Genomic DNA, 12,592 nt, shown 5'->3' on the forward strand with positions numbered 1-12,592 from the left:
ATATATATTCCTGGATCACTTTGCTGTACACCTGAAACTAATACACATTGTAAATTAACTATACTTTAATTTTAAAAATGATTTAAAAATATGGGTGTATGTGACCATTTAGTATTGAGGCAAAACCCCTATTTATACTGGTGAGGGGCCAGCTGGTCGCCCCAGACCTTGACTCTGCAGTGTAAGGGCAAAAGCAAATAACCTGCTGCATAAAAGAAGTGAGCGAGGAAATTGTGCGTCCACTTGGTGCTGAGTACTTGAAATCACAGGCTGGCTCTTGGAGTGTGTAGCCTGAGTCCGCACCACATCCGTGGTGCAGAAACCACAATCCATACACACACGTTAATGCAGTCTTGGGTTGGTAGTTTGTACCTCCTGCTGAGGCAGTGACAGGGCAGTCGAAAGCAAATCCACTCCTCTCCTTCAATCTAGGTCTCAGGATTCTCCAGTATAACGTTTCAGGGAGCTTGAGCTCAGAGGAGAAAATGCACAGAGAACACAGAAATAAAGCGTCGTGTGCATTTTCCAAGAGAAACAACAGACAGCAGAATCAGGCCTGCAGTGTTTGCAGAATGTCAGCTAACAAAGTTTAGTGAACTTAAAAGTAATGAGACAAGATTGAAAACATGAGCAGGATAAGGAACGATGAAGAATGCCTGCACCAATTTGAAAAAGAATCTAACAGAATTTCTAAAAGTGCAGATCACAAGAATTTAGATGAAAAACTCAGTGAATGAACTAAATAGTTGATTAGACATAGCTGAAAGGAAAATTGGTAAAGTGGAAGGTACATTTGAAATATACCCCAGAGGGACTTCCCTGGTGGTCCAGTGGTTAAGACTTTGCCTTCCAATGCAGGAGGTGCAGGTTCAATCCCTGGTCAGGGAGTTAAGATCCCACATGCCTCGTGGCCATAAAACCAAAACATAAAACAGAAGCAATATTGTAACAAATTCAATAAAGATTTTAAAAATGGTCCACATCAAAAAAAATCTTAAAAAAAACCCGAAGTCTACCCCAGAGACACAAAGGAATGGAAAGTGTGAGAGAGGTTTAGAGACACAGAAGGTAGAGGGATGTCTGAACACGTCCTGTGGGAATTCCTAAGGCCAGAGACCACGGGTGGAGGTCACAGGAGGTGGTGTCTTAAATGCAGCTCAGTTCTTGAGGGGCCGAACCTGGGGGGCAGAGCCCAGTGGCACAAGACCCAGACCCAGATGGCAGCTGCGAGGGTGGAGGGAAGGGGGCATGCCTGGGTGACAAGGAGGGCACTGCGCCCTGGACAGGCCACCGGCACCGGCAGCCGTTAGGGTTCAGTGTTGCCCGCACAGAGCAGCTGCACGCCTTGCTGTGTTATGGCCCTAACTCCCGCATCGTCCTCCAGGCTCAGCATCGCCTGTGAGGGTTGACCATCTGTTTGGCAACGTTGCTGTAGGAAACAAAGAGCCTACGTCTGATCTCTGGACCTGAGGGAGCCGGCAGGACCTGGTGCCCTGTCTGGGGCTCGTAGCCAGAGGGGCCTCGGTGGCCACAGAGGGTCAGTGCCACCCAGCGTGGTCTGTCCTCCCTCAGGCTGGAGTGCAGATGGAGCGTGAGGGTGAGAGGGAGGACACACACCCCCTTCCCTCCTTTCTCCAGGGGAAGGGGGTCCAGGAATCGGGCTGCGGCCTGGCTCTGTGGGTGTCCCCACGCCCTGGGTCTGCAGAACGCCGCTCACCCGTGAGCAGGTGTCACCGTCCCTGCCTTCCTTTCCTGCATGTCTGGTGTGGGACAGTGGGCACTGAGAGGGGACTGCTGTTGCAAATTTACTGGGGGAACCCCCCTGGTCAGACCCTTCGGGGAGAAGGAGGCTTTTCCGGGCCGTCTCTCCTCCAGGACGGTGATTCGGGGAAAGTTCTGTCCTCCTGAGAACGGTATCTTCCTGATGGTGCAAGTGGACGGTGTTCACATTTAACTTTTTACAGCTATAATTTTTAATCATTTAAATGGCAAGTCATCATTTCTTTACCATTTATTTAAACAGAAAGGCTCTATGAAACTGTGTTGTCTGGGTCCGGGCGGGTTAGCTGCCTGCCTGGGGCCACAGTGCATCTGCGGAGGGCATCCTGGGGTCCCCGGGAGGGCAAAGCGGAGCTGAAGGCTGCCTGTGGAGAAAACCACCGTCCTATCCAGTAAAGGGAGCACGTTCGTGCTACAGTTAAAAAAAGGAACTCTTAGGAGCTGGGTTGGCCCAATCGTTTGCAGGCGTATCCCATGAAGTGCTAGTTTTTCATTTCCTTTTGTCCATGTAAGTGATTATTTTGAGGATGACATTGCCCGCCTCTCCCCTCGACAGACAGGAAGTGGCTCCTACTCTGACCCTCACTTTCCCCCAGGGCAGCTCTGTTGAGGCTGTGCTGAGCCTCCTGCCTGGACGCCCGCCCCCCCATATCCAGCCCAGAAGCCCCTCCCTCCCGCCCCCGTGGGCCTCTGGACCAGACGGCCCTGACCCCGCGACTGTGCCTCCTTGCCTCCCGCAGAGTTTGGTTGTGTCTGTCAAGCGATAAAGGCAAGTTAGAAAGTTGTGTTCACAGTAAGATTCCTTTTTGTTTAAAAAACTGGCATAGCTCTAAAAATGGTCTGGCACGTGAGGACTTAAACGCCAATGTGGTTATTTTTTCTGGGTAGTGGGATTATGGGCAGTATTTTTGTTCTTTTGTTGGTAGGTTTTTTGTTTGTTTGTTTTTGTATTTTACGTAACATTACAAGTTAGTAAAATAACCGCTTTCTAGAGCACAGTGAGGAAGGAGCTAGCTCATCACCACGCTTATCGATTTGGGTGTCATTACAGAATCTCTAATCCCGTCATTCTCGCCAAGAATTTTCCCGAATGAAAGGCTGTTCCCCTGCGGGTGGGCGCGAGCTTCCGGTTTGGAACAGAAGGAGCCTGTGGGTCAGTGACTTGAGAGGGTCTCTCTGTTCCTCCGAGAGATGCAAATTGCTCAGAAAATAGAGCTTTGTGTGGTGGCCTCCGCGGTCTTCGTCTCTGGGAGGGAGAAGTTGTTTGGGGTTAGGGTGTGACAGCACAAGAGGGAGTCTGTGGTTTGGGACGAAAGACGTCATTTTCTCAGATGTTCTTAATGAAAACCAAGTTGTTGACTAGAAAACACCAACTTTGAGATTATGAGACTGTACAGATAGCATCATCTCTCCTTATGTTTCTTTTCTCTCTAATTTCTCAAGTTAAAGCTTAAAAAGGAAGTCTTTTTGACATAAATGCAGGTCTCAGGCCCAGACGTTCCACACCACCCTTCGCCCCACCGGTCCTGGGGAGCTCCAGGCGGGGACCCTTCCCCCCAGTTCTGGGGAGCTCCAGGCGGGACCCTTCCACCCCCCCAGTCCTGTGGAGCTCCAGGTGGGGACCCTTCCCCCACCCCGGTCCTGGGGAGCTCCAGGCGGGGACCCTTCCCCTCGGTCCTGGGGAAGTCCAGGCGTGGACCCTTCCCCCCCGGTCCTGGGGAGCTCCAGGCGGGGACCCTTCCCCCCGGTTCTGGGGAGCTCCAGGCAGGGACCCTTCCCCCCGGTCCTGGGGAGCTCCAGGTGGGGACCCTTCCCCTCGGTCCTGGGGAGCTCCAGGTGGGGACCCTTCCCCTCGGTCCTGGGGAGCTCCAGGCGGGGACCCTTCCCCCCGGTCCTGGGGAGCTCTCTGGTCCAGGGTGGGCCTTCAGCTCAGAGCATCCCCCCGACGTCGGGCTCCAGTCCTCACTGAGCCCCTGAATCTCAGGATGTGGGGCTTCTCACAGGGCTTCCCAGATGCCCAACTGACCGCCGTGCCCAGGCCCAGGTAAGGCTGGGACCCTGCAGGGAGAGACCACCCTGCAGGGAGAGACCCTGGGCCCACCCTGTCCACTCTCCCTGAGTAGACAGTCAGTCCCCGTGGAGCTGTGGGCTGGGCAGTTTGGGTGTCAGAATACTGTGGTTAATGGGTTCCTCTGGGGTCCCCAAAAGCTCCCCAGGCTGCCGGCCCCCTCACGCCTCCAGGCTTCTCCCTGACACCCTCCTTCCCTTGGGGCCTTTCTGAAGGTTCTGGAGTCCGGGGGCTTCAGTTACCTTAAGAAGCGTGGCCAGGCCTTAAAAGGACAGTCTGGGTGTGAGTTTTTGGTGAGGACACGTGATTTCTCTGGGGAGGGTGCAGGGAGGGGAGGGGCTGCATGTGGGAGTCCCGTGTGGGGTGCACCCCATGTGAGCAGATGGGGAAACTGAGTCTGGAAGAAGTGAGGAACCCGCCAAGGCCACATGGCCGTCCGCCTTGGGCTGCTTAGGCCAGGACAACGGGCTGCAGGTCACCCATGAGGCCGGGCTCCGGCACAGACATCCGGCTGTGCTTCTGGAAGAGCGTGTGGCTGGCCCTGTAGGCGGGCGCCCTGGGTGCCCTCGTGTCCTGTGATCCAGCCTTGTCCTGCGGGCCAAGACTGGCCCAGGTGGGGTCCAGGTGGGGTGCTTCTTCCCCAGCAGTTGGAGGAAACTGTGATCTGACCTTCAAGGCTCCTTCCCCGGGAGGGTCAGCTGCATCCCTCCGTCCACATCTGCATGAAGCTGGGGGCAGGCCCTCGTTTCTCCATCCGTCCTTCACGTGGACGGAGCGCCTTTCTCTCCTGGGAGCCGCCCCTCCCCGTGTTCAGGCCGTGACCCACGACTTGGGGGGAGGCTTCAGCTGAGCACCTGGCCTCCCAGTGAGCTGCAGTAGCTTATCGGAGCCTCAGAGACAGGCTCTCGGGTGCCGAGGGCCGCGCTGCTTTAAAATCGTCATTTAGAGGAAGTGAGGGAGACACCAGACAGGGTTCCTCCTGCTTCTGGGCGCCATGGGCGGTTCGCGCCTCGGGCGCGGGCCCTCCCGGTGCCGGGGTCCCGCGAGCACCAGCCCGTGCGGGGTGCAGGCTGCACGAGTCCCCTCCCTTCCCGACTCTTCTGTGGACGTCTGAATACAGTATTTGGTCTCATGAATTTTAATCCAGGTTTTAGTGAATGGTTTAACCACCTGCACGTTTATTAGCCAAACGCAGAGCTGTTCAGAGCCGGCCGGCACCCTTTTTGGAGAACGGGCCCTGCCTGCCTGGCTTCCAGCTCTCTCTGGGCCTCGGCGTGGGCCCCGGGTCCCCGCTTCTGGGCACCTGGGCTCCGCCAGGGCTGCCCTGTGGCGCATCCGGGGCTTGCGGGGAGGCTCCCCTCTGTCCCCGTGGCTCCCGCGCTCCCCTCCCCCAGATGCTGGGAAACAGATGCTGGTGTTTGCAACATAGGACACAGCACACAGCGCGAAACCGGGGAGAACCTCGCGTCTGGCCGCGGCGGGGGCAGGGCAGTGCCAGCCGGGCTCTGGGGGGCCGGGGAAGGACTCTGCGGTCCTGCGGGGGGCGCCCTGCCGGGACCTCTCCGCTGCACATCTGGGCTCGCGGAGCCAGAGGCCAACAGCTTCCTGTCGGAGGCTTTTTCTCTTTTCCCAATTCTGTGAAACTGCATTTAAACTTCTCCCTGTAATTAGCGAGGAAAGCGCTCTGGCCGGCCTCAGACGCCAGAGGCCGCGTTTTAATTCCCTTGTCAGATAGTGGTAGTTAAGGCCGTCCAGTCCTTTGGGTGGCATTTTCCCTTTCCCTGGACAAGCCTGCAACCGTGCAGGGCATGAGTCCTGCCTCTGCTGCTGCTGAGCTGTGTGCAGAGATGCCCAGGCAGAGGCGCCAGCTGGGGGAGCTGGGGTTGTGCAGCCCCTCTCAGTGCCCCAGAAAGGAGAGTCTGTGTTGCAGGCATGTGGGGGGACCTCACCCCACTCCCCACCACCCACAGCTTCCTTTTCTTTTGGAAATATGCTTCCAACTCTGCCCCCTTGAAGAAACACTGCAGGCTTTCCCATCGACCAAGAAGGGGGTGGCCTGGCTGCACGCGGGCACCAGGGGGCACGCCTGTCCCACCCCCAGGATGTCTGCCCTGCTCCCTCACGCCCCTGTGGGCCCTGCTGATGCCAGCCCCGACCTGAGAGATGCCACGATTGGGCTGAGGAGGCCTTTGTGCAGGGACCCCCTGGGCTTCTGGTGGGGACAGCCGGGTCGCCTGCCTGTCCCTGTTCGTGGACGACAAACATATTCCTTGTATGTTGGGCGTCAGGTACTTGTCTTTTACTTTGCGACATAAATTTAGAAGTTCTCCGTGGATTAGTATCCTGAACTTGAAAAGCGTGTGAAAAGGTGGTCATTTGACAGAAAGTGAGCCAGATATTTCAGCACAAAACGAAACAAAAAGTGCGCACACACACACACGACAGACATTCAGCCTCACCAATGACGCGGACTGTTCAAATGAAAGCAGTAGTGTTGGTCACCAGCTTAGCAGAGTTTGTAAACATTGATGGAGACCTTCCTGGAAGGTCCGTGGTCCCAGAGCCCAGGATGGAGGACGCCCTCCCACCAAGCAGGCCACCTCGGGGACTGTCCTGAGGACACCAGGGCTAGGGACGCTCCCGGTGGTGGACGTGGGGGAGGACTTGCTGTCCGCGTGTTGGAAGGTGTGAGGCCTGCGGTTGTGGTCACTCAGACCTCAGGTGCCGTTTGGCCTTTACTTACCTGGGAAGTGGTCCATGGCCTCATGTTAAAGGAAGAAGCCGACTGTGTATCAGGTTGAAGAATGTGGCCCCACTTTTATTTAAAAACATGTCTTTATTTTTATTCTATATCCATGTATCTTTAGAGAAAAAAACCTTAAGCATGATATACCCTAGGATGTTAATTCTGTTACTCACGTGCTGACATCTTTATGTATTTTTTAAATTTTTGGGTTTCGAAAAATAGCTTCGCTGAGATATAATTCACATAGCATATAATTTACCCATTTAAGATGTGCGGTTCTGTGGTTTTTATTATATTCAGAGTTGTGTGGCCATCACCACAGTCACTGTTAGAACATTTTCATCTCCCTAAAGAGAAAGCCATTCCCTTCCCCTGCTCCCCAGCCCCTGGCCACCAGGAATCCACTTTGTCTCCACAGATGAGCCAGTTCTGGTCATTTCACGTACAGGGAACGGCACCCTGTGTGGCCACTTGCGTTGGCTTCTCTCGTTGAGCCTCAGCGTCAGAGCTGAAGGCGCCAGTGGGTCAGGGGCTCCGTTCGGTGTGTCCGCCCTCTGTTGATGGACGCTTGGGTTGTTTCTGCTGTAACCTTGCACGTACCGGTTTTTGTGTGGATGTGTTTTCATTGCTCCCGGACATACCCCTGGGGGTGGGCTGTTGGGCTATAATGGTTACTCCGGGTTTACCGTTTTGGAAGAGAGATGGCCCCGTTTTACATTCCTACGAGCAGCTCAGTTTCTGCACGTCCTCACCTGGGAAAGTGCATTCTGGGTGCACTTGTCCCGGGCCCTGTCCCGGGGCTCCTGTGCCTCCAGGGGCCGGGGGTGAGATTTGTGTCCCCCATGTGTAACCGGCTGGTGTCACGGCTCTGTGTCAGGAGGTGGCAGGTGTGGGACTGAAGGTGCTACCCTGTGAGCCACCCATGAAGAGGGTCCTCTGAGTGGGGCCTGGGCAGTGTGTTTTCTAGAAACCTCTCCAGGTGATCCTGATTTGCAGCCGAGAGTGGGGACAGTCCCCCGAGATAAAGCCGGGATGGGGGCCAGGCCGTGGGCAGGGACACTGGAGTCAGGACTCGCGTGTGTGGCCGTCTCGGGGGCAGCCCTGGAAACACCTGCCGTACACGTGCGCCTTCTCGCGAGGCCTCGGCCACAGCTCTGACTCCTGGGGGACGTGCCTTCTGGGCTCTGGCCCCCAGGACATGGCGGGGGGAGAGCAGCTGCCTTCTCTGCACGCCTGGACCTCAGGCCAGCGCGGTCCCTCTTCCTGCTCTGGATCTGAGCTGGTCAGTAAAACAAGCGATACCTGTTGGGTGCTTCTGACGGCAGCACCACAGGTGGGCTCGTCCCCCTCCCGAGGGGAGGCTCTGCCATCGCCTCCCTCCGCCCCCCCGCCCGCCTCCCTCGGCCCGCCGAGACCACCAGCTCCCAATTTCGTGTCCCCCACGTGAGGTCACAGGTGCATGCCTGAGGCAGGCGCTTGGAAGCCGGCCCCCCCCAGGACTGACCCCCCCTCAGGACTGATGACCCCCCAGGACTGACCCCCCAGGACTGACCCCCCCTAAAGAATGATCCCCACAGGACTGATTCCCCACAGGACGGATCGCCCCCAGGACTGACCCCCCTCAGGACTGATGACCCCCCAGGACTGACCCCCCCTCAGGACTGATCACCCCCCCAGGACTGACCCCCCCTCAGGACTGATCACCCCCCAGGACTGACCCCCCCTCAGGACTGATCCCCCCCCCAGGACTGACCACCCCACAGGACTGATCCCCACCCCAGGACTGAGTCCCCCCTCAGGACTGATTCCCCCCAGGACTGACCCCCCAGGACTGAACCACCCTCAGGACTGATCACCCCCCAGGACTGACCCCCGCCTCAGGTCTGATTCCCCACAGGACTGATCCCCGCCCCAGGACGGATCCCCCCAGGACCGATCCCCCCAGGACCGATCCCCCCCCTCAGGACCGATCCCCTCAGGACTGATCCCCCCAGGGCCGATCCCCCCAGGACCGATCCCCCCAGGACTGATCCCCCCAGGACGGATCCCCCTAGGACGGATCCCCCCAGGACTGATTGCCCCCAGGGCAGGGGACGCCGCCTCGTAGAATCTAACGGTGCCCCTTCTGTCTGTGTCCAGCCCCTTCTACGGAGAGGACTTCTACTGCGAGATTCCGCGGAGTTTCCGTCACCTGTCCTTTTACATTTTCGATAGAGACGTTTTCCGGAGGGATTCAATCATAGGTAGGTACCGACCGACCAGGGTTTTCTTCATTTTCTCCGCCTCTTCTGAGCGGGGCTCATTCTGGCAGAACTCCCGGGCACGCCGTCTGAGCCGGTGAGCCACACCAGCATCTCGCCTGCCCTTGCTGGCCGTCCCGGAGCTGCCCTGTCACTGTGTTCTGGGGCGACACACCACGAGCTCACACGGGGACACGGGGACACGTGGCAAAGGCAAACCATCCTTCAAGGCGAGAGTGGCGTCCCCCCAAACGACTCCCGAAGCCTTCTCCAACCATCCCACCACCCCAGACCTTGCCCATCCCTGAACCCAGCACCCATGTATGGGGGACTGGGATGGTATTGGGGTGCACTCATAAGTATTAGGGGCTCTCAGAGGCACTGGGATGCTGTCAGAGGTACTGGGGGTCTCAGGTATTGAGGGTCCCAGAGGCACCAGCGTCCTGGAGAGAGTGAGACCCACCTTGAACGTGGAGCCCAGAGCCGCCCGTTTGGTGGCCGCCTCTGTCCCGGGAAACCTGTCAGCTCCCCGTGGTACCAGAATTAGACCCGAGCTGCCCAACGTGGGCTCAGCTGTGGCCATGGGACCCCAGCTGATCGTCACTGGCCCGGCTGCTCCTGGCAGGAGGCGGCTCGGTGCTTTGCTCCTGGACAGAGCAGTTGAATCTGGCGGGCCCGTGACACTGCAGTCTCCCGCCCGCTCCTGGGGCGTCTGACCAGCTCCACTCGCTGCCCATACGTGACTGGTCAGGGGTGTTTGCGCCCAGGCCAGCAGCCCTCAAAAAAAAAAAAACGTCTGGGGCTTCCCTGGTGGCGCAGTGGTTGAGAGTCCGCCTGCCGATGCAGGGGACGCAAGTTCGTGCCCCGGTCCAGGAGGATCCCACATGCCGCGGAGCGGCTGGGCCCATGAGCCATGGCCGCAGAGCCTGCGCGTCCGGAGCCTGTGCTCCGCAACAGGAGAGGCCACAGCAGAGAGGCCCGCGTATCGCCAGAAAAAAAAGAAAAAAAAAAAGTCTGAAGGCAGCTCTGGAGCTGAGGTCCTTTGAAGAAGCATCTGGCAGTGTTTCCAGCACATGGATCAGAGCTTCCCACACTCGTCAAAATGCAGATGCTGGGTATTGGGTCTGGGGCAGGGCCCAGGGTCTGCATTTCCAACAAATAGCGTTCTTGGAGACTGCTGTGTTTTACGTAGAAATCACCAGTTTGTTCAGGAAGTACACGGCCTAGATGACACAGCAACTCAGATAATTCACACTTGACTTCATTTAAGATGGAGCCGTGATGGGGCCCCTCAGCAGCCCTTTACCTCTGAAGCGAGGATGTTCGCGTTTGCGGGGCCACTTCTGTGCTGGGCCTGCGGGCCTGCCCGCTTTGCCCTCAGGATGGCGCCCGAACCTTAGCTTGGCGTCACGCTCCGGGGATTCCTCCTCCAGCCCAGACATAGGCTCTGGCCCTCCCAGCCCCTCTCCCGGTGCCTCGCAGCCTGACGCCCACCTCAGGCCCTTCTCCGATGCCCGCGTGGCTGCCGCTGTCGGCCCGAGACCCCGGTCAGCTGGAGGCTGCCCCTCGGTGTGTGTTATCCTCACCGTCGCCTATGGGAGCATTTCTTTTGTGTCCACTGGCCCGTACTTCCTGTGGCCTGGGGCTGTCGGAGCAGAGCCCGGGGGTGTCTCCGTCTAGCGCCTGCTGGGTGCACCAAGGTTTGTTCGAGGAGGAAAGGAGAGGGGCAGAGTGGCGTGTCGGAAGTTTACACGTTACTTGATGGAGCTCACCTGGGCGACAGGTGCGACCCACAGGGAGATGCAGTACCACCAGGGCAGTTGGCTCAGATTATACCAGAATGAAGAGGAGTTTGACTAATCCCTGGAGCTACACGGGAGCTTCTTTGAGTGGTAATCCTAAGGAAAAAGAAATTTTAAAATATCTGCCCATTTGAATCAGAGAACCTGATCTAGCTGGTTTGGTGTTATTTCCGCTCATAAAGACCAAATAAGATGTTTATCAATCATTCTGTTTAAGGCGCCTGCTGTTTTTAAAGAGAACCAGCGGAACCAGCAGAACCATGGTTTAGCAATTCCTGGTGGCTTTAAAATGGGGATGTGGCAGGGTGCAGCCAGATTTAGATGTTTCCAACATTGTTCTCACAGCCGTAAAAATAAGAGGCTGTCTGGATCTCCAAGGATAATTTGAAGTTATGACTAGCAATTATGTTGTTACCAGGATGAGAAACCAAGTTCTAGGGTATAAATTTGTGTCGCGGAAACGAGCGTAGTGTCACCGGCTTCTCACGTCTGCCATGTGATCTGACGGCGCCGCGCCAGGTTCTCCGGGTGCAGCAGCGCGTGGGCCCCCCCGGGCCGAGTCCAGGGGTGGGGTTTGTCCCAGGGAGGGTGTGGCGGTGCAGTGCGGGTGTGGTCGAGGCAGTGCTGGCTCAGGGCCACCGGCTCCACTTCCAGTGCGGGGCGTGGGCTGCTGGGGCTCTGGGGGCCCAGCCAGGCCTCCCCCTCTGCCCCACTCCGGCTGTGGGCCTGTCATCCCAGCATCTCCCCGCTTGGTCCGTCCAGCCCCGCTGGCAGGGGCTTCCTGCAGGTTCTCTATTGAAGGGTGGGGGTGTGAAGTGAGACCGTGATCCTTTTGTTGATAAGCCAGGGTCATCGAGGTGTAATTTGCACAGTGCGCCCACTGCCCACTGCGGGCGCGCTCGTCATTCGACGGAGGCGGGGTTGTGTCCTGCTTTTAGTGATCGTGAGCAAAGCTGCCGTAAGCATTCTTGCCTAGGTCTCTGTGTTGGCAGATGTGTTTATTTCTCTTAGAAAATACCTAAGAATGAGATTGCTGGGGTGTACTGTAGGTTTTAAAGGACGGCAGAATTTGCCATCCCAAATAGGCCACCGTGGCATAACGATTTGTTTGAGCTGCAGGCAGCTGGGAAGAAGCAGACACAAGGAAATCTCTCTACCCTAGAAGCAGAACATAAATTCGTCCAAATCCGAGATGACCCTAGACCCTTGGCGGCCCAGAGGCTACATCGAGGAAGCCACACAACGAGCCTTCCGGGCCATTGGTTCCCACCTACATTTACCTTCCTTGAAACTCAGAGTCCTTTCCTTGGTCTTGTCACTTCTCTGAAAATTGGTGGTGGTGGTTTTAGGTTAAGATGCTACGAGGTCCAGCCACCGCCTTGCGATACTCATCACCGAGTTTCCCCCACGTATATCTGAGATACACATGTTGATAAACTTCTGTTTGTTTTTCTCTTGTTAATCTTTCTTTTGTTACAGTTCTCTTTGTCCAGAGAACCTAAAAGAGTAGAAGGAAAAAGTTTTCCTCCCCTGCAGTGTGTTTACCTTTATTAGAAACTGACAAGCTGCTTTCCTGAGTGCAGCATTTTGAATTCTCTCCGGCACTTGTATCATCAACTTTTATTTTTGATTCATTTTTGCCCTTCTAATATGTGTGCAGTGTTTTATTGTAGCTTTACTGCTTTTTCATGATGAAGAACGATGTTGGGCACCTTTTCATGTGTTTGTTTACCATCTGTATCTCTTCTTTGGTAAATCATTCAAATCTTCTGCCCATTTAATTGGATTTTCTTATTGAGTTTTTGAAGTTTTTAAAATATATTCTGGATACAAGTCCTTTATCAGATGTATGTTTTGCAAATATTTTCTTCTAGCTTGTGGCTCGTCTTTTCATTTTCTTATGAGTGTCTTTTGAAGAGCAGAAGTTTTTAATTTTGATGAAGTCCAATTCATCAAA

General features: G+C 56.1%; 1 protein-coding gene across 3 annotated transcripts in view; it reads left to right on the top strand.

The window, feature by feature from the left end:
- The window catches only part of RASA3 (RAS p21 protein activator 3), an 89,051-nt gene that overhangs the window by 38,684 nt on the left and 37,775 nt on the right, over positions 1 to 12,592 (top strand). For all 3 annotated transcript variants that reach the window (XM_082675957.1, XM_082675958.1, XM_082675959.1), the window contains exon 3: positions 8,733 to 8,836. In XM_082675957.1, coding sequence (XP_082532083.1) covers positions 8,733 to 8,836 — 104 coding nt within the window. The remainder of the gene's footprint in view (positions 1 to 8,732; positions 8,837 to 12,592) is intronic.

The sequence above is a fragment of the Grampus griseus genome, assembly GCF_964374135.1.
Source record: "Grampus griseus genome assembly, chromosome: 18".
NCBI classification, from domain to species: domain Eukaryota; kingdom Metazoa; phylum Chordata; class Mammalia; order Artiodactyla; family Delphinidae; genus Grampus; species Grampus griseus.